Source organism: Miniopterus natalensis, chromosome 18 (assembly GCF_054644295.1).
Source record: "Miniopterus natalensis isolate mMinNat1 chromosome 18, mMinNat1.hap1, whole genome shotgun sequence".
NCBI classification, from domain to species: domain Eukaryota; kingdom Metazoa; phylum Chordata; class Mammalia; order Chiroptera; family Miniopteridae; genus Miniopterus; species Miniopterus natalensis.
Window position 1 is genome coordinate 6,204,686 of NC_142098.1, and position 21,167 is coordinate 6,225,852.

The following is a 21,167-nucleotide window of genomic DNA, read 5'->3' on the forward strand; positions in this document are numbered from 1 at the left end:
ATCCCAGGAGAGCGTGGCTTTAGCTCCTGCGTTGTTATGTAAAGCCGGCCCTAATCCAGCGTCTTACCCGTCTTAACTGGCCAGCTGGGGGCACAGGGAAGGGGATTAGGGCTGGGCTGTGCGGGCAGGGCTGCTGAGCTCCTTTTGAACTGTGGGGAGAACAGTAAACATCAGAAGTCCCAAGCTCCGAGCTGGCTGGGCGTGGCGGGGGTGGGCACGGGGCTGGAGTGGGGAACAGGGGAGTGGAACCCTCCCTCTGCTGACCTGGCCAGGGCAAGGTCAGCCCCACGCCTCACCCCAGCACCCACGGACTTCCCAGCCTCCCCAGTGGGACAGACTGTGGCTTGTGACCTGAGGTGAAAATCAGTGCCAGGCCTGTTGGCAGACTCGTCACTGAGCAGCTTCCGGGAAGTGCTGGGCCTGGGGTCTCCTCCTGACCCAGCTCAGGTGACAGCTGCTGCTCTGCGCCCGTCAGAGGGAAAGACCCATAAGTGGGTCTCCTCTCTCCTTCCCACCTACTGCTGCTCCCAGCCCTGCCCAGCCTCTTGTCTCACCTCTGCCTCTCACCCTCCAGCCTGTGCCCACTGACCCTCAACATCCCCAAGTGCCTGTTTCTTGTCTTCCAACATCTTTGGGGGTGAGGGGAGGCAGAGTGCAGTCCGCTTGGCATTTCCTGTAGAAAGCTGACTCCTAGAACCCAGTCTAGCATGCTGGTCCCACTCGGAAAGGAGCCCTCAAGACCACCCTTGTTAGGCGCCCCTCTCCCTGGGGGTACAGCTGCTTCCTCCTGCTCCCCACTTCCCAGCCTGGGTTGGGCCTGGCAGGGCCTGTGGCATCTCTGCTTCCCCTGCCCCACGGACAGATGTGCCTGGAGCAGCTGGTCCTGCCCAGCAGGGCAGTGGTGTCGGGACTGAGACCTGGGGGCCTGTCCAAATGTGCACTGTCCCTGAACATTGCCTCTCCCAGCTGAGGCCACAAGAGGCACCTTCTTCCTCCCTCAGGTCAGACCCCCGTTTCAGCCTGGCTTTCTGAGACTCACTGTGTGACTTTGGGTGAGCCACTTAACCTCTCTGTGCTTTCGTTTCTTCGTTGGGGGCAATCAGCATTTCTTCCTCAGGTCTCTTGTGAAGACAGGAGCTCATCTGCTAAGCCCAGAGAACAGCCCTGGCTGGCCCAGTGTGTGTGAGCTGTCGGGATTTGTGTCATTTTGTGGGCCCATCTTTCTCCACAAGGGGCCAGCCAGTGGTTATAGTCATTTACTCGTCCAGATCAAACAAGGCTACTTTCAAAGCTTCTCTAGTGCTATAGAATCTCTGTCTCCTACTCCCAGAGCATGGCCCAGGGTCTGGCATGCCACAAGTGCTCAATAAATACTCACTAGAATGAATTCAGTACAAGGAAGTCACTGAAGTCAGGTGACCCTCTGCCTTGGGCCACCCAGGCTGGGCCCTGTAATCCCCTGGGGCCCAGGCCAGTCCATCCAGACTCCGGGGTGTGAGGTGTCAGCCCTTCACAGAGCTGAGGAACCCTTGGAGGGCCTTTTCATCCCCTCCATTTGGAGTTGGAAAGCTGAGACCAGAGAGGGGATGTAACCTGTCCAAAGTCACACAGCCGATTGAGGACAGAAATCAGGCCTGGAGTCCTCCTCATGCAGTGAGTACTGACCGAGCCCCCACTGCAGGAGGGGGGCCCTGCCGGACCTGGCTTGTCAGCTATGAGCAAGGTCAGGGTCAGGGCAGTCACGTGGTGGAGGCAGGGCGTGAATAAATAAACCGGGAGTGAGCCTGCGAGTTTCTGCTGGTGGAGTAAACTTAATCTGCAAAGGGGTAAGACCAGGTGAAGGGTTGAGTGTGACAGGCCTCTCTGAGGAGGTGACATTGTCGCTGAGATGCAGGTTCCAGGGAGGAGCCAGTCATGGGCGGATGTGGGGGGAGAGTAGTCAGAAGGAGCGAGCAGAAGTGGGGTCCCGGAAAGAACAGAGAGGAGGCGGCTGGGGCAGGAGCTGGGGCAGTGGGCGAGGGTGGAGCCGTACACTTGGGCTTCACGCTTTTGGAAGAGAAAGGCTGGCCCGGCTGCAGGCAGGGGAGGGCCGGATCCTGACTTCCATTTCACCGAGATGACTGGCTTCTGAGAAGGCTGGGCGGGCGGAGGGAGGGAGGGGCTGTGCAGAGGGGAGGTGAAGGCTGCAGTGTCGCCAGAGGGCACGTGTTGGCCTATGGTGGAGCAGAGTGGCTGGGGAGGAGGGGCCTGAGGGGGGGGGATGGGGGGATGAAGGAGAGGAAGGGGTCCTGGGTGCACCTTAGACTCCTAGCTTACAGAGCTAAGAAAATGGTGCTGTCACTTCTGAAGAGGAAGTTTGCCCAGGTGACAGTCAAGGCTTTGATTTTTGGATGTGTTGGAGTCAAGATGCCTGTTGGACATCCAAGTAGAGATGCTGAGTAAGCAGGTGGTCACTGAGCTGGGAGTTCAGGGAGCAGATGGGGGGAGAGAGACAGATGGATGGATGGATAGATAGATGATAGATAGATAGATGATAGATAGATGATAGATAGATAGATAGATGATAGATAGATAGATAGATAGATAGATGATAGATAGATAGATAGATAGATAGATAGATAGATAGATGATAGATAGATAGATAGATAGATAGATGATAGATAGATAGATAGATAGATGATAGATAGATAGATAGATAGATAGATAGATAGATAGATAGATAGATAGATAGAGGCACAGAGAAACAGGGAGGGAGAGGGAAGGAGGGAGAAAGAGAGAAGCAGAGAGGGGGGAGGGAGAGAGCAAGAGAGAGGGGGGCAAGGGAAGGAGGGAGAGGGGGAGAGAGGACTTCTTGGGACACAGACACCGAGGTTCCCCGTGACCCCTGGGCAAGGCTGGTCGATCGGAGGGGCTGGCTGTGGTCCCTGGGAGTCGGAGAGGAAGGGGAGCTCACTGGAGAGCAGCAGCACCCCCCACCCTAGGGGCAGGTGGCCGCACCCACGGGCTTCTCTCCCTCAGTTCGGAGCCGGAGCCGGAGCCAGGCCCGCTGGCCTGCCAGTCAGTCGCCTGACTCCACTCCTCTGCAGTCCCCGGAAGCCCGGGTTTCAGCGGCGACAGCAGTTTCTCTCAAGTCTGCTACTCATAAAAGCTCTGCTCGCACAGTGGAAACTCTGACTGGTGTCAGATACCGGGGAGGCTTTCATAGTTTCAAGTAGCTCGGGGTTAGATTTTAAAAGTTGGATTTCATCACATGTTTTAACTTGGGCGGGGATGGGAGAGAGTGGAAGGGACATGATATTTTTAGCCCAAAGAAGGCTTTTTTCCCTTCCCTGTCCCTCTCCCCGTGTTTTCCCCTCCCTCCCTGAACAGATGTTCCGTCTCAGTCCCGTTTGAACCTCACAGCGAGTGCTCATCATCTTGATGCTCCGATGAGAGAAAAGGCCAGGGTGCTATTTGTTGGGAAGGGTCCCCCCAAACCCCTCTCCTTTTTCCGTTCCTCTTTCCCCTCAGTCACAACTGGCACTGAAATAACATCTATTTACAGTAAAGTGCATCGTGTGAGGCAGGAGGGTGGGGAGACCCGGGGGGCATTGCTGGTCTCGGGAAGGGTGGCCACGCACTGGTAGGAGCGACCAGAAACCACCTTAGCGGGTCCTGTGTTGGCTAAATTAGTTTTAGTGGCAGTGGTTTTTCCTGAAAGACAGGGGCTCTAAGTAATGGATTGTTAATTCAGGATTCTTTTGGTTCTTTTGGATACTCTACCCAAATTCGCTAAAGCTTTGGTGCAATTGAAAAATCCTAGGGTAGAGCTTGGGTGAAAAGGGCTGGCTGGACGCGGGAGCTCCAGCCACGTCGTCCACATGCTTGCACACACTCTCTGTCCCTCTCTGTCACCTCGCCTTTGCCCTGTTGGCTCCTCCCCAAAGGTGGCCAAGGTGATGGTCTGGGCTCACGTCCTAGGGGCTCAGCCACTACAGGAGAGGGCTCCAAATCTCACTACTTCTTGCAGAAGTTTGATTCTCTCTTTACTGGCCAACCTGAGCCTAGGGTTTGTGGGACCCAAAGCTCATCCCTTTCTGGGAGCCCTTCTTTAAGAGAAAGAATACATGATTCTTTTGTAACTATGGACTAGATCTATATCCTGAGAAACCTAAATAAACATCCTCAACTCAGCCTCCCCTGAGCTGGATTCCAGAGAAGTCGCTCTGATATCACGTGACACGGGGAAGTATGGGAAGTCAGAATGGAAAGAGACAGCAGTCTTAACGATTAAGGATAAAATCCCTCATTTTGAAAATGTCATAAAAACACCATGTGCACACACTGCTGGTTCCAAGTTGGAAGGGGCTTGTGCATGGAGGGGCCCAGACGCTCAGCTCATTTGCTTCGCCAGGAGCTCTCCTTTGCTGCTGACCTGGGACCAGCCACAGTGGCCACCAGGATGGGATGAGCTGGGTCGGGTCTAGGTACAAAGTGTACCCCTGAGCCGGAGTGGGGACCAGCCCCCGTAAACCACATGGATTGAAATGGGGGTGCCGAGGCCCACCAGAGGAAGTCCATATGCTGTGATCGGAAGGAGAATGGTTGCAGAACAGGCAGGAACAGGTGTCGCTGGTGTGACAGGGTGCAGAGAGTGGCCCAGGAGTCAGGAAAGTAGGATTTTAGTTCTGTTTCTACACCTTCTGGGTCCAGATCCTAGTTCGGCTGCTCTTGCTTCATTTTGATGATGACGTTGACTCCACATAGTGTGACAGGCCCTGTGCTATGTACTGAGGCCACGGGAGGATCGGTTAACTGAGTAATGGTGATAAGGGTGTAGCACGGCTCCCCAGTCCCGGGGCCTGCGGGCATGCTTCTCGGAGGTGGGGAGGCTTAAGCCGAAGACCTGAAGGATGAGCAGGAGTTGGAGAGACAGAAAGAGTGCTCATGGCAGGGGTCACGCATGAGGGCATGGCAGGGTCAAAAGGTGAAAGGCAGTTCCGGTGGAGGGACGGGCTGAGAGGCCCGAGTGGGCAGATCCTTTTCAGAAGGAAATGGCCTGATCGAGTTTGCTTTTTAAGCTCACTCTCTTCTTTTGTCAAATGCAGACAGTAGCACGCTCTGCGTGGCGTTATTGAGGGGTGTTAAAGAAACAGTGTATGTTCTTACCCACTTTACCGGTGTCCCCAGTGCAGCCCACAGCCGTGGAGATCTGTGCATCTCCGGGACCCCCGCTCCCCAGGGAGAGCCTCCTGCACAGAATGCAAGAAACCATTTGGCCTGGAATGTACACACGATACCTTTCTCTTTTTACGCACAGCAGATTACCCCACCTAATTATATTTGGCATAGGCTAATATTAAAATTCATCTGCCTTTCCTCTGACAGCTGCTGTCGGGGGTTGGGGAGTCAGAAACATCCTGGCAAGCCACCCCGAGACGAAAATATTTGCGGCAGATAATCTGTACGTGGACCATTGAGAAAGGACAGTGGATGTGTTAGGGCGAGTGTCCAAACTCCAGCAAGGAAGCACTGGCCTGTGTTAAATCTGACACTGTGTTAACCGAGTGCGAGCCAGGTAACTGGCCGAGACAGATGTCTGCGGTGCCTTGGAGTGTTATGGTCATTTCTGGTCTTTGGTGGGGCTGATTTAGTTATAACCCTGTTTCAAATTTGTCTCTTCTTCCAAAGTTTAATATTAGCCAGACCTTTCTGGATTGTGTTAAAGTAAGCGGGTATCCGCTGGTACCATTCAGGGTATGGATTTTAGCCTAAGTACGGGATTCAGGTATAACCTACCCCTTTTCAACCATCCCCTTCCCCAGGCTCAGCCAAGCCGGAATCTGTGGTGTGCTTGTTACGTGGCCTTCCTCGTGTCTACCGTGTCCACCTGTGGGATTTGGTGCCGTTAGCACACCATGGTGGGCAGCCTGCTCTGTGCACGTATGGCACATGCCATCCACTGTGGGCAGATCTGGGCCAGTAGCCAGCAGGGCCTCAGCCCTCAGGAAACTGGCATCGTGGCTGTGTGGACGTGGCCGGCCCCCGTGAAGCCATCAGAAGATCCCAGCTAGGACTGCACAGAATAAAGTGCTAGCTGATGGAATGAGTTTAGACAGCACTCTGCTAGCAACAAATATGTTTGTGGAAATTAGAAAAAGGGGCCCCTCCTCAAGACACCTTTCACCATCTGTCCAAAAAATGTCATAGGCAATCCTAAATGTACACTGCCGAACACAGGCAAGGCACGGCGCCTCCTAGAGCTGTACCGGTGTACAGCCTGCTTCTCACAGCCAGCCTCCCAGTGACCCCAAATGACTCTGCCCAAGCCAGGGGAGCAGAGCCCTGAGGTGCTCATCCTGCCTAGGAGGGTGGCGTGTGGGCCGACGAGTCTGTTTTATTTCACAGCCCTTCTTCTTCTCGAGCTGTCTGGGTGGCGCCAGCTGTCAACGGCCCGTGCTGGGTCTGCTATGCCATCCTGCTCCCCAGGTCACTGCTATTTGCCAGGGTAAACAGTCCCAAGAAAGTGGCCATGGCTCTCCCAGCCTGCTGACCCAAATGAGCCCGGGTGCCTCCTCCCACAGGGCCCCTGGGTGGGGTGGGGGATGGGAGTCGAGACCAGGATCAAAGTTGCCACATTCAGGTATTTCCTCCCTGTCCCAGTGTTCCTCAAGCACCCTCTTCTCTCTCTCTTCCTCCCCACCCCTCTTTTTTTTTAAACTGGGGGAGGGGAGAAGGAAGAGACTGTCTTTGATCTCGGTGGAGGAAAAAAGTCTGTTCTGTTCAGGCTTTTGGCTAACACAACAAACAGTGTTTAAAATTTAACTTTGCTTAATTAATTAGTAATTCTGTTTAATGCTGTCTGATCTCCCTCCAAAAGGTATTTTGAAGCTTGAGAAGGGAACATCAAAGGGAGCCGGGTGAAGATGGTCAAGTAATGCATTTAATCTGGCAGTTGCTGGGGGTGGAGCGATGCCAGGCTGCGGCGAATGCGGGAAGCATCATCTGGTAAACATAGCCCGCTCCTTGGCTCCTCTGCTCCCGTGCCAGGGTGCAAGGAGGGACCGGGAGCGGTTTCCAAAGAAAAGGAGCTCCACCCACTGCCCCCAGACTCATTTGAGCTGAGAACTGGCTTTGAGAAAGCAGTGTTGACATCTCCTTTCTTCCGTGGTGTGGCTGGGCAGGTTGTGTACTGCTCAAGGGTTCCCAGTCAAGCGGGTGAGCAGCAGGTGGAACCCAGCCTGTGCCCCGTGGATCAGGGTGCCCTGGGGGGGTGAAGGCTGCCTTCACCTAAAGCGCAGTTCACAAACCTTTCTGTGAAGGGCTCGGAGAGTACATATAGGGTGTCCCAAAAAATGTATACATACTTTATGTATACACGCTTTAACAGCTGGTAGCTCAATTTTGAAAATGAAATGCATTTTAATAAGCACTGCCTTTATAATTATTCAAAGTGTGTGTGCATTTGTTGGGACATCCTATATTTTGGACTCTGTGGACCATACAGTCTCTGTTGTGACTACTCAACCTCTGCCATCATAGAGTGAAGCAGCCACATGTCCCAATAAAACAGGTGGTGGGCTGGCTTTAGCTCACAGGGGCGTGGTTTGCCAGTCCTGCTCTGTGTCACCCCCCGGGTACTCCAGAGGCAAGTGATGGGCTTTGCATTTCTCCTACTCTGTCCCTTCTTTTCCTTCTCTTCTACTTTCTCCTGCTTTCCTTTCCTCTTTCAAATGAGTAGTATCTACTGTGGTTGCTGTGACTTGCAATTGAAGAGTGACCAGAGCCCCCCTGAAATTATGCCCCCCAAAAGATCATCTCTGGGAAAACAAATCGCTAGGCTGAACAGGAGTAAGAGACAGAGTGGGCTTGGAATCTGGTACCAAAGCCCATCTCAATAAAAGCATCATTCCCTCCTGAGGTTGGACCCCAGCAGCTGCGGTGAGCACCATTCTCCCTTCTCCAGCCTACCTGTGAGCCCAACAGTGGGTGCACGGATGGGTGGATACATATACATATGTATGAATGAGTGAGTGGTGGATGGGTGGATGAAAGGATGGCTGGATGGAAGGATGGGTGGAAGGATGGCTGGATGGCTGGATGGAAGGATGGTTGGATGATAGACGGATGATGGATGGAGGGATGGGTAGGATGGGTGGATGGATAGATGGAATGGATGATGGCTGGATGGATGATAGATGGATGATGAACGGATGGTGGATGGATGGATGGAGGGAAGGAGGGAAGGCTGTTTTTTCTGCACAGGGATGGCTGGGGGTGGGTGATGGTTTGGCATTGTTTGGTTTCAGAGGGTCCATGTGGATGTAGAAGATGGTCCCTGATTTCCAACCCCTGACCCCTGGCCCCTGACCCTGGTATTGAGGTCCGATAGGCTTTCTGATAGATTCTCTGACACCTCTTCGGGCCCTTGGGCAGGGGACAGTAAAAGGGTGAAAGGCCATCTTTGGTGGGGCAAGGGGGTGCTGACTGTCCTTATTCCAGGTCCCTAGGGCCCCAGGACAGGATGGCTCCCTGTCCTACTACCCATCCGGGCCCAACCCCATGCTGGTAAGGGGCCCCCAGTGGGTGTCTGGGTAGTTTTCTGAGCTAGGATGGGATGAGGGACCTGCTGGTGAAGGCAGGACAATCCAGGCCACCCTGATCTTTGAAAAAGACACATGGAGCGGGAGAGGGGTGGTAGGGATGTTTTCCTCCTCCCTGGGAGAGAGAAAGGAGGAGAGGCAGGGAGGACCTGACAGAGGACAGGCTGTTTCTCTACAGTGGGAGGAGGGGGCTCCAGAGGAGAGAGCAGGGACAGAGGTTTCTTTTCTTTGGGTTTTATCAAGTGGAACTTGAAAGGCAACATTGAACCTGAAGGTGGTTTTCTGATAACTTCTCTTTGAACTTGAAGTTTGGTTTCGATAAGCCTGGCCGGCTTACATCTCCAGCCAGGACCTCTGCAGAGGGAGGCAGTGGCTTTGAAGATGGAGCTGGCCTTTGTTTTCCTGTCTTCTTTCTCTTCTCTGCAGCACCCAACCCTGCCCTCTGGGGTGGGGGGGCAGGGGGGTGAATAGAGAATGTTGCTGGTTGTGACAGCACTGTGTTGTCTCTGGGGGGCAGTGCTAGGTTGGGGGATCATGTGGATCTGGGCTGTCAGCTGGGACCATGGCTCAGCTACATCTTTTGCAAAGCCAGCGTTTATTGAGCACTTACCAGATTCAGGCCTCTGTGCTCAGTAGGCACTTTTCTCATTGCCCCCTCCCAACAGCCCTGTGAGGGAGAGACCATTCATCCCCGTTACAGATGAGGAGACTGAGACCCAGAGAAGCCAGGTGCCTGACCCCAGGTTGCACAGGTCAGTGGCAGTCAGGATATGAAAACAATGTGCCCCCTCAACCTGGGTACTCCAGCCAAGCTCAGCCTCACCCATTGGGAATGCTGGGTGCTTCTAAGGCTCAGAGCTTCACTTAGTGCTGAGGGTGAGGCCAACACTCCCCAACTTTCTCAGACAGGCCTCTAAACCTTCTTGCCTTCTTTTAAGTGGGGTGACAGTGGTGCCTACATCTCTGTGGCCTGGTAGAAGTGAACCATGGCAGTGGCAGTTCTGGCCCAGCAGGACACCAGATTTGGGCTGGAGGAATCAGGGTGCCCAGGCTGTATGCTTGGCTGTCTTTGCATCATGGACCAATTGCCCGCCTGACTCCCCTGGGCTCACCATGGCACTGAAGGGGACACCACCTGGCCATTGAGGAGGAGCAGGGAGGAAAGGACTTGGTTGGATCCACTGTCCCAGAAATAGTCAGCGTCAGTGACCTTCTCTGACCCTGAGGATGCCCAGTGCCCTCACCCTGGGTCCCCAGCCAGAGCCCCTGACAGCTCTAGGGAGTTGTTGCCTTGCTATGGGAGCATTGCAGGCGGGGAGCTCCCTGCACCCTGCTGGCTGTGCAGAGAAGGAAGGAGGCACCCGGGCATGGCTGCCCTGACCCTCAGGCCCAGCCAGGGTTGGGGGGTAGCTGTAGACACAGCTAGTCATATCAGTTGCCGCATGGCCTTCCTGTCCCCACCTGTCTGTACGGGTGACTGGGAGCATCCTTGTCTTCAGCCCTCCTTCCCTGTCCTGCTCGCACCCTGGGCTACCTGTTTTAGAAATGATGCTTTTGTGTCCTTTTGTATTTTAAGGAAACATAGCTACCGACTCTGCTGATTCCCCAAAGATTACATGGAGAGGAGGACATTTGTCCTTGAGTAAAGCTGGGACCCTGCCTGCTGGGCCTGGGCCCTGTGCTCAGTCATAGCTCACTGAGCCCACACAGGAACCCTCCATTTTACAGCTGGGGAAGCTGAGCCCTGGGCCACATATCGTGTCAGGAGGCTCAGAACCCAAGCTGAGAGTTTCCTCTGCCCAGGCTGGCCGAGAGGCACCAGGCCCGCTGAGCAGAAGCAGCGTGGAGCGGCAGCCTAGCACGAGTCAGCCTGCTTGGGTTCAAATCCCAGCCCTGTCGTGTACCAGCAAAGCAGTTAGCCTCTCTGAGCCTCACTGTTCCCATCTGGAAAGTGGACCTAATAATAGTCTCTGCCTCCCAGGGTTGCGGTGAGGACTGAGTAGTCAACGGACAACCGGTGTTTAGTCAGCACTGTGTTGGGCCTGGTGCTGTGAGAGGTAAAACAGGACAATAAATCACAGTCTCGGGGTGGCTGAGTGACTCTGAGGAGACGGGAGCCGTGAGCACAGTCTAGAAAAGTGCTTGGCCAGGCCAAGCTGCTTCTCTGTCTTCAGGCAGAGACAAAATGGGCAGATGGGCTGGAGGTTTGAAGAACCTAGAAGGCTGGGCCTCTGGTCAAGGAGGATGGCTGCCACCCTGGGTTGCCCTCCTGGCATCTCTAGGGGTATTCATGGGAAAATGGGGTCCATAGGTCATGTTCTCTCATGCCCACCCTCCCCACTGCTCCTGGAAGGACACCCAAAGGACAGTGACCTTTGGCTGAGGGGTGGACCCCTGGGTGAACAGAAGCCAAATGAAAGGCACCGGGTTAGCTTGCTTCCGATGATATGCTGTGTTTGTGTGCGTGCGTGTTCACGTGTGTGCTGAGTGCACACATGCCCGTCACCAAGCCTGTAGAACTGCATCCTGTCCTGTTACTCCTACTGACCATGTACCAATGGGCTGTCTGCTGGGCCCAGGCAGGTGGCATCTTCGAAGAGGCCAAATGTCAGCATGGAAGGTGTGAGACTTTGGCTATGACCTCGGGGCTCCAGAATCACCATGGTGCCCCCTCCTCCACTCCTCTTAACGTAGTGGCGGCCACAGTCTGCTCATGTGGGCTTCAAGTTGGGACAGAAAATGGAGCGGAGGCCTGAGAGGCCCACTGTGGTAACCTGGGGGGCTGGCATGGACGAGCCCTGGGAAGGGGGGTCCCCCAGAGCAGCCTGGACAGCCCCAGAGGGCAAAGCAACTTTGCAGCAGATGTGCAGGGCAGGAAGGGGCCCGGCGCCCTGGAGGCCCTCGCTCTGGCCCTGCCGGCCGGCATCGCATGCAGTTGAGCCTGGGCCCCTCACGTGTCCCCGTCTGTTCCCCCACAGTGGCCCTGCCCCCCGAGAAGCCCGACGGGCCGGCCAGTGGAGATGAGCAAAGGATGGAGAAGTCGAGCGGGTCCTGCCTGGGCTCCAAGAAGCAGCTGAAATTCGAAGTAAGTTTCCTTTCCTGGCGCAGGGCCTGGAGAGCAGGGTTTTCTCTTCTCGGTGCTTTTCAAGGAGGAAGCTGAGGCCCGACCAGATGTGGAGGCCGCTCAGCACCCGCGTGGACAGGAGAGGGGGGCCCAGGCCCAGACGTCCCCCTTCCTTGCATGGGCCTGTTTCTGGAAGGGGCCAGCTGACTGCCTGGGACTGCTCATGGTCCACGAGGAGGACTCACCTGGGAAGTCCAGGTGGTGGGGGACCCACATGGCGGGGGTGGGGGGGTAGTTATTCAACCCGAGTTTCTGAACTTTAATCCGAGTTTTTTCTGGAGCTAAGCGGAGGGGGCCGGGGAGAGGGAATCAGATAAATGCTGTGTGTGCATGCACGAGTGTGTGTGTGTGTGTGTGTGTGTGTGTGTGTGTGTGTGTGTGTGTGTGAAAGCGCACGTATATACGTGCAGGTGTGTGAATGCATGTGTGTGAGCGCATGTGTCTGTGCAGGTGTGCACACGTGTGTGAGTGAATGTGTATGCATGCATGAGTATGTGGGTATGGGTGTGAGTGCAGGTAGTGCATATGTGCAAGTGTGTGAGTGTTTGTGCGTGCATGTGCACACGTGCAGGTGTATGTGTGTGAATGCACGCGTGGACATGTGTATATGAGTGTGTGTGTGTGCGTGTGTATATGTGTAGGCATGTGTGCGGGGTGAGTGCTGTGCCACCTGCAATGGTTCCTCAGAGAGCAGAGTGGGCAGGTATCAGACAGACAAACCACAACTGAGGGAAGACCGACTTTGAACTCAGCATGGGCTGCCCCGGACTGCTGGAGGGAATTGGCTTTGAGCTGTAGAAACTGGGGGCAGGGACACCATGCTTGGTCACACTTGTGCCAGCATCCTGAAGCCAGGTAGCACCCCTCTGGGGGGCTGAGCCTGTCCTCATGCCATGCCAGCCCAGGCAAGATGTGGAACAGGACGGTCTGAGAGCATCTTTGCTTGTTTTCGTAGAATCTTGGGCTCTTGAGGCCATTTGTGGGCTCTTTCCCAAATGGCCATTCTTCCTGGAACTCTGTCTGTTGTTCAGCCAGCCCCTGCACACTTCTGGCCCATGACAAAGCTTGCTGCTTCCCAGCTCAGAGCACCTGTGGTTAGACACCCCGGGTTGTCGGAGTGAGAATAAGACGTCACTGCTGTATGAATCATTACGAAGACAATCGCAGCTGCTTCCACTAATGGGGCTTTTCTATGTGCTAACCAGTTTCCACACGTTTCCAGTTCCCTCAAAGCAGACCCCAAGTCAGAGACGAGGGGGTAACCCCAGGGAGCAGGGAAGGAGGGAAGCCAATAAAGGGTTAAGGGATGTGTCACAGCCAGGGCAGCTGGGGCTCAGTCCCTCTGGGGTCCCTCCAAGAGTTGTACAGAATGGCCTCAGATTTTTCCCCTGGAGGGTGCAGAAGCTGGAGTCCACCCTGGGCATGCAGTCCCTGGCTCTTCCTTTCTGGGCTGCCAGGAACTTGAGGCGGGAGGTCGGGAACTGTCCCCCACAGCTAGAGATGAACACCGAGGGGACTGAGGGTTTGAGGGGTAGGCCAGTTAATGCTCCCAACAATTTTATGAGGGCAACACTGTCATTTTCCATAATTTGCACAGGGGAAACTGAGACACACAGAAGACATGCTCAGGGTGGCGGACATGCAGCTTTGGGGGCTGCACATGGGCTGGCACCTGAGGTTGTCTGGAACTTTAGTTCTTTGTGCCCACCCTCTCCTGCCTTCCAGGTCAGGTGGCAACCCTGGGAGTTGCAACACAGCTTCCCAAGTTACTGTGCCCTGTGTGTGTGCGCGTGTGCACGCACATAGGTGCAAGTGTGCATCTGTGTGCATATGTGCAGGTGTGTGTTCATGTGCGAGTGCACAGGTATATACATGCAGGTGTACATGCATGTGTGTGAGCACAGGTGTGTACAGGTGTGTACACTTGGATGTATGAGTGTGTGCATGCATGTATGTGGGCAGGGTAGCTCTTAGTCCTTGGTCCAGCTTCAGTCCTTCTGAGGCCACAAAGCCCTCTCTCAGACCCTCCCTTGGATTGTCCTTTGACTGTGAGGACCCAGAGACTGTCTGGCACCCCTGCAGGCATCTCTCCTCAGGCCATACCTCCTCCGCCCAGCCTGGCTGCTCTCCGTGCCAGCCAAGTCTTGGTCATTACTCTGCAGTGGGAAGTGGCAGCCCCATGGCCTGGCCTCCAGGTGTTCCAGCCACTGGGTGGACAGCCACGCCTGTGTGTTGTCTGTGTCTAGGAGCTACAGTGTGACGTGTCTGTGGAGGAAGACAGCCGGCAGGAGTGGACCTTCACCCTGTACGACTTTGACAACAATGGCAAAGTCACCCGCGAGGTGAGTGCGCCTGCCTGGCCTCCGGCCACTGGCCATGCCCTTGGTCACAAGGCACTGGTTGTGTGCCTGGTGACTGCTGCCCCTTTCCTTCTTCTGAGGTAGGTCTATCCCTAAGGGTAAACTGTAACAGGAGCAGTGCAGGGTGTGGCTGTGCTGGAAATAAGGCTCCTGGGAGTTTCAGAGAAAGCTGGAGGGGTGTCTAGAGCTTCCTGGCAGTGGAGAGAGGTGACAGAGAGGAGGGGCATTTGGGGTCCTCTGGAGGAGGAACAGCAGGCAGGTGCCAAGCCCCAAATCTCCCCAGGGAGGACCCTGAGCCCCAACAGAGTCCCATCCTGCTCCCTTCTCTGTAGTCCAGCGATTCAGGCAGGGGCTAGACCCTGGGTATCACACAGGCAGCCACCATAATCCCAGTCTAGCCCCTAGATGTTCTGGCACAGGCCCCCAGAATGTTTTGGTAAAAATTAAAATTAACACAGGCAACAAAAGTGCAAGGAGATAGATGTGACGACATCAAAACATAAAACTTCTGTGCATCAGAGGACACAGTCATCAGAGTAAATGACAGTCTGTGGAATGGGAGGAAATATTTGCAAATCGTATATCTGATAAAGGAATAAAATTCAGAATATCCTGAATAATATCCAGAGAACTAAAATTTAAAATAAAAAAGGAAATAATTCAATCAAAAAATGGACAAAGGACTTGAACAGACGTCTCTCCAAAGAATACGTACAAATAGCCAATTAGCACGTGGAAAGATGTTCAGCGTCACTAATCATTAGAGAAATGCACGTCGAAACCACCATGAGCTCCCCGTCCACCGCCGGAGTGGCTACAATAGAGACAGACAGGATCCGACAAGCGTTGCTGAGGAAGTGGCAGAACCGGAACCCTGGGCGCCGCTGCTGGGAATGCCAGCCGATGCCGCTGGCGCGGAGAACAGGACGAGGTCCTCAAAACATTATTCATAGAATTCCCACGTGATGCAGCCATTCCGCTTCCCGGTGTATAGCCCCCCGAATGGCAAAGGGGCCCTGAAGAGATCCACGTACACCCACGCTCACGGCAGCACTGTTCCCAGTAGCCCCAAGTGGAAGCAGCGCAGGTGCCCGTCAGCAGACACGGGGATAAACCAAATGCGGTCGGTCTGTGCACACAGGGAGTGTTTCTCAGCCCTAAGAAGGAAGGAGATTCTGACACAGGCTACATCACGATGAACCTTGAGGACGTTGTGCTGAGGGATATAAGACAGCCACTAAAGGACAGAATGTCTGATTCCGCTTACGAGGTACCTAGGTAGTCAGATACGTAGAGAAAAGTAGAATGGCAGTTGCCAGGGACTGGGGGGGGGGGGGGGGGGGGGGGGGGGAGTTGAAAAAAATAAATAAATTAGTTGCCAGTAGCAAAGGTTCTGAAGGTTTGACAGGAGACTGGGTCTGGCTTCTCTGAGATGCCTCTCAGCCAGTCGAAGGGCAGGTCAGCTGAGCCGAGTGGCTGCCACCTGCTGTGGGCGGGGCCAGTGCACACACCTGCCTGGCCATGGCCGTGCTGAGTGTCACCTCTGCTTAAAGCGCTTGTGGGTGGGGGATGGAGGGAGGGCTATGTCTGTCTGTGTTCAGGAAGGGTTGCTGGGCAGGTAACTGACCTTCTGTGGCTGAGCAAATACCTTTTCCAGAGGTTTCCCACGTCACGTTAGGCAGGAGGCCTCCCCTCAGACAATGACCTTACTTATGCCCAGAACAAAGGGAGCCCTAGAGAGGGGGACCTGGCCCAGGCCTGCATCCCCAGTCAGAGTCTGAGATGCTCCTGGATCATGTGGTGGAGACCGCTGCCTCGGGGAGGGAGGTAGCCAAGGCCCAGAGAGAAGGTGAGATTTGATCAAGTCCTAATAGAAGAGTTTGTCTTTGGGGACACATCTGCTTTTCCATTTTTTCATTCAGAAGGTCCTCATCAGACTCAAGAGATGCTATGGGTGTCCCCCCCAGTACTCCCTGGCTCACCTTTTAGTTCCCTTGATGCTATGTGCTGTGGGCAGACATTGTCTACCCTAAGGGCTTTCTCTGGTGCCTGGAAGGTGTCTCAGCCTTCGCTGAACAGCCCAGAAGTCAGGAGCATGAGGCACCCCAGGGCAGCTCTTAACCCCTGAGGGATGAGACTTAGTCCCCCGTGAGGGCCCCGGTGCAACTGAGCCCATTGCCTGTGGCTGTGACCTGCTCATTCAAGTTTTCTGCAGTCTCTCCCCCCTTCACTCTCCCTGCTCCTGGGATCCCCTCCCAAGTGAACCCCTATATTCATGTTTCTGCCAGAGGCTTGACTTTGGGGACCCAGAGGGTTGAGCATGTCAGGTTTCAGCAGGCCCTCCGGTTACTGTTTTGGATGCGCTGTGGCTGAAACAAGTGTGGTTTCTGCTTCCCTCCCAACCCTAGGACATCACCAGCCTGCTGCATACCATCTACGAGGTGGTTGACTCCTCCGTCAACCACTCCCCAACGTCCAGCAAGACGCTGAGGGTGAAGCTCACCGTGGCCCCCGATGGGAGCCAGGGCAAGAAGAGCATCCTTCTCAATCACCCCGGTGAGGGGCTGGGGGTCGTGAGCGCTTTCGCTGGGAGCTACTTTGTGGACGGGTGGGATTGGAGCAGGTCCTTGAAGGAGTGGGGTTTGGAGAGGGAAGGGATTCCAGACGGAAGGCCCGAGTGAGCAAAGCGTGGGGTGGGCATGTGTGTGGCAGGCAGCTATGGCAGGGGCTGCATTGTGATGGGGGGGAGCTGAGCAGGACAGGTAGATATGAGACCCCTCTATCTAGTCCTGGCTCTGAGCGAGCGCCCTGCCACAGGGCCATTGGGCGGCCGCTACGGCCAGCTTTCAAGGGCTGGGTGCCAGGCAGCTTGGAAAACTTGGGCAGGTCCAGGAGGCTGGTGGGCATAGCTCACCGGGCTTTTTCTCGGGCGGGACTCAGACCTGCAGAGCTCCAGGCCCAGAGCAGAGACCAAGCCCTCTGAGGAGCTGCGAAGCTGGGAGAAGAAGCAGAGAGCCACCCTCAGGTACAGCGGGCACAGGCGGGGCCGGGCAGCCCAGTGCACCTGAGCACGGTCAGGCACCAGCTGTGTGCCTGCATCTGAGGGATCCTGAGCAGGAGGTTCCCGTCGGTGCTCTCTTTAGGATGCAGTGATTTCTAATGACAGGCTCACAAATTTCAATTTTTTAAAATAACAGCATATGTCTCCATTGCTTCACCCAAACGCTGTAGGCCAGGTGTGTCCAGGATTCAGCGTTTGTTGGTTTGCAGAGGTTCTCACAGTGCATTTCCTTTGTGTTACATGTGGGATCTGGGCAGCCCCTCAGGATTTAGCACGTTGGTGTCTCTTTAGGGAGATGCACGAATGGCCATACTAAGTGACGTAAAGACTATAGCTACCTTCTCGTCGCTTAGGGCAGCTTGGCTGCCAGTGGGTTATGCAAAGCCTTTGTTTTTAGGCTTTGGGGACTTCAGAATTGTGGGTAAGGGGCTTGGGGCTGCAGTTACCTTGCACCTGGTGCTATTTCTTTAATTTCAAGGAGGGAAGGAAGAGAGGGTGGAAGAAAAGAGAGAGACTTTGAAAAGCATCGAGTACACTGTAGTGTAGAGCACAGAGCCGCCTGAGACATGAGGCTATGAGTTCCCACTGTGAAGCTGGAGAGGAAATGTCTGCATTTAGAGAGGCACTGGCATAGGGAACACAGAAGGGGGCACACAGGGAGCTGACAATTGCAGGTACCCAGGCTGGCTGCAGGAGTGGGGGCTGTGCTGGGGTGAAGGGGGGGGGGACGGGGGTGCTGGCAGATCACGGAGGCCCTGCAAGGGGAGGGGCAGGGACCGGAGAACAAGGCGGCCCCTGGCAGTACCTCTCCCCCGGCCCCCTCCATACACACGCAGGGAAGGCCCACGGAGTCTGCCAGCCTCAATTCCAACGGTTTGGGGGCTTCTGCTGCCCACGCCTGTCTGTGGCTTGTGGCAGGCACGCGTGGTTTGAAGCCTGGCTTTGTCGACCAGTAATCCCTGTCCCTTTCTTTGGGCCTGTCCAAAGCCAAGCCCCCCTCTAGGCCTCCCAGAAGGCCCAGGGAGGCCAGGAAGGGGTCCACCTCCATTGACAGGAAGAAGTGGAAGGAATGGAGGCGCAGCGTACTGAGATGGCCATTCCCTCCCTCACACCCTCCCCAAGGCCCAGAAGCAAATGAGCAAAGAGCCCAGAAGGATTTGTCCCGTGGCACCCAGGAGGCCTGGGGCTGCCCAGCCCAGAGCACTGTCACTTGCCTTCCTGTAATAGGTTGCAGGGGGACAGCCGCCTGGAGCAGTCCGGCTGCTACCACCACTGCGTGGATGAGAACATCGAGAGGAGAAACCACTATTTAGATCTCGCCGGGATAGAGAACTACACGTCCCAGTTCGGGCCTGGTAAGGCAGGGGGGTGGGATGGGGTGGTGGCTGGTGGGTGCGACGGGCAGACAGTGGTCACCATCCCCCCCGGGCTGGGGGAAGATACCACATGGATAGAACAGGTTAAAGATGTTACTAGAGATGATATCACAAACATTTTTAAAAAATTAAGGTAACATGTGCACAAAAGGAACCAAATCAAATAGTACCTGAGGGCTTGTAACACAGTGAAAACCAGTGGTCCCCAGCACACCCCGCCCACCCACCCCTGTGCCCCTCTCTTGGCTCTTTTGTCCCGCGAGGACCCCCACTTCCCTAAGCGAAATGCTGCTCCATCTTTATCAGCCCTGCTGTCTGTCTGAGCTCTTGCTGCGGTAAATGAAAAGGGAGCGCGGGGAGTTTCGCCCAGCCCCCTTTCCCTCCCCTCCTACGTATGACTTTTCCCTGGGTTACCTCCAGAAGTTTAGGAACTTCCTGTAGGCCTCCTTCGTGCCCTCACGGCCTCAGTCACCAGTCTCTGTCTCTCTTTCGCAAGTCTCTCTAGGGAGAAGAATTCTTTTTAAAGAGCTAACAAAGAAATAGTTCTTGCCGCCTAGCAAACGGCAAAGCTCCATTCCAGTGGCTTCCTCCAAGGCCGGGAGGAGACAGGTGGTGGGGAAGGTGGGGACATTCTGATACGGAACAGCTGGCCTTCATCAGTCTTGGTGAACGGGGGTGGGGTGATTTGTGCACAGTGCAGCACCACACATAGTAGGTGCTCATTAAATATCTGTTGCGTTGGTTCCTAGGCTCCCCGTCAGTGGCCCAGAAGTCAGAACTGCCCCCCCGCACCTCCAACCCCACACGGTCTCGCTCCCATGAGCCAGAAGCCATCCACGTCCCCCACCGAAAGCCCCAAGGTGCAGACCCAGGCTCCTTCCACTGCCTTGACACCCCGTTCGCCAGGGTCGCGGAGGTCCAGCAGCGGCTTCGGGGTCCCCAGGATGGGAGCAAGCACTTTGTGAGGTCCCCCAAGGCCCAGGGCAAGAGTGTGGGTGCAGGCCACGTGGCCAGAGGGGCAAGAAGCAAACCCCCTCTGGGACCCGCCGTCCCTGCGATGTCCCCGTCCGCCCACCTGGCCACCAGCCCAGCCCTCCTCCCCACCCTGGCACCCCTCGGGCACAAGAAGCACAAGCACCGAGCCAAGGAGAGCCAGCAGGGCTGCCGGGGCCTGCAGGCGCCGCTGGCCGTGGGCAGCACCGTCGCGGGGCGGGACCACATGAGGGAGCTGCCCGCCGTGGTGGTGTACGACAGCCAGGCCGGCCAGGCGGTCCAGAGACACGAGCACCACCACCACCACGAGCACCACCACCATTACCACCACTTCTACCAGACATAGGGCCCCTCCCAGAGCCCCTCCCCGTCATATGAAGGACCCCCTCCCCCAAGTCCCCAAGGCATTATTATTCTATTAATTATTGTTATTATGACGATTATTGTTATTAATAATTATTGTTACTCCACTAATATTCAGCTAGCCTCCATGTAGAAGATATATGGAAACACAGAACTAAACTTTTATTTATATGTTGTGGGGACCGCTTAACTTACCCAAGAAGTGACTCTGGGTTTGGAAGTGGCCTGTAGATGGCAGAGGCTCCCTCGGGTTCCCAGCTGTGGTTTCTTGCAGGCCCACCCCCTTCCCAGTGACCCCCCCCCCTGCCCCCAGGAGCCCCATCTCTCCCAGGAGAACAACCTTTTCTGGCCCGGCTTCCAGAGACCCTTGAAATCTCCGAGAAGATAAACAGCTGCTACCTCTTAGTATTATTCTGGTTTTATTTTGCCCTTACTGATTGTAACGTGCTACAAAGATTTCATCGGACTGCAGATGCGCCATCTTCCTGGCTGCTGTGTTATGTCTCAACCTAGAAACCTTAGCTGTCCTTTCTGGAGCTCTCTTCCATGCCTTTCCGGTGGGATCAGGCCCTTGCCCAAAACCAGTCCCGTCTTTTCTGTCACGCACAACATGAAAATGCACTTCTCCTGTCCCTCCTTCTCCTTGCTTCTGTAGAAAGACACACACACGTTTAAAGACTGCCCCCGAAACTGGACTTCTCATCTAGAAACCTCGGAGAGGGAACCAACCACATAAACAAGCGTGGCTTTCCAAGGTCGGGCAATGCTGTGATGTTGGTTGTGGCGGAAGATGTGGAAACTTCGAGTTCTACCCCTGGCAAAAATATATACGTCCCGACGTGGTTCTCTGACGGCTTTCTGTACCTATAGCTAGACGCCATCTGTCCATTTCTATGTATCTTTCTATAAATATACACTCTCAGGTACCTTTCCTGGTGTGCCCAAGTCCATGGTTTGCTTCTAGACACTTCCAGTTGGGGCCACTGTCCATTAGATGTGAATCGCCGCTCGTCTGCCCTCTGGGTCCCTTCTGTGGTTTGGGGTCTGACAGCTTTGGACAGGCCTGTTGCAGCACAGAAGCTTGGGGTGAGTGGGACAGTGGCCAGAGCTGGACTCTGGAGTAGTGTGCTCTCAGAGCAGGTTTCATCGGATCAGGGCCTGAGAGGCCAGGAAAAGGACCACTCTCACCCGTCAGGGACACTCACATTGTGTTATCTACAAAGTGGGCAAAGCCTGAAGGAGTGCAGAACCCTGGGGAGCACCGGGGTGTCGCTCCCAGCCCTGTGTGCAGCGGTGCGAGGGAAGTCA

At 55.1% G+C, this 21,167-nt stretch overlaps 1 protein-coding gene across 1 annotated transcript in view; it reads left to right on the plus strand.

Moving 5' to 3' along the window:
* The window catches only part of NKD1 (NKD inhibitor of Wnt signaling pathway 1), a 67,614-nt gene extending 47,447 nt beyond the window's left edge, over nt 1-20,167 (plus strand). The window contains exons 5-10 of the mRNA XM_087826611.1: nt 11,561-11,667; nt 13,953-14,048; nt 16,475-16,622; nt 17,007-17,091; nt 18,355-18,482; nt 19,253-20,167. Of these exons, the coding sequence (XP_087682737.1) occupies nt 11,561-11,667; nt 13,953-14,048; nt 16,475-16,622; nt 17,007-17,091; nt 18,355-18,482; nt 19,253-19,842 (1,154 nt within the window). The 3' untranslated portion in view covers nt 19,843-20,167. The remainder of the gene's footprint in view (nt 1-11,560; nt 11,668-13,952; nt 14,049-16,474; nt 16,623-17,006; nt 17,092-18,354; nt 18,483-19,252) is intronic.
* Nucleotides 20,168-21,167: the final 1,000 nt, after the last annotated feature.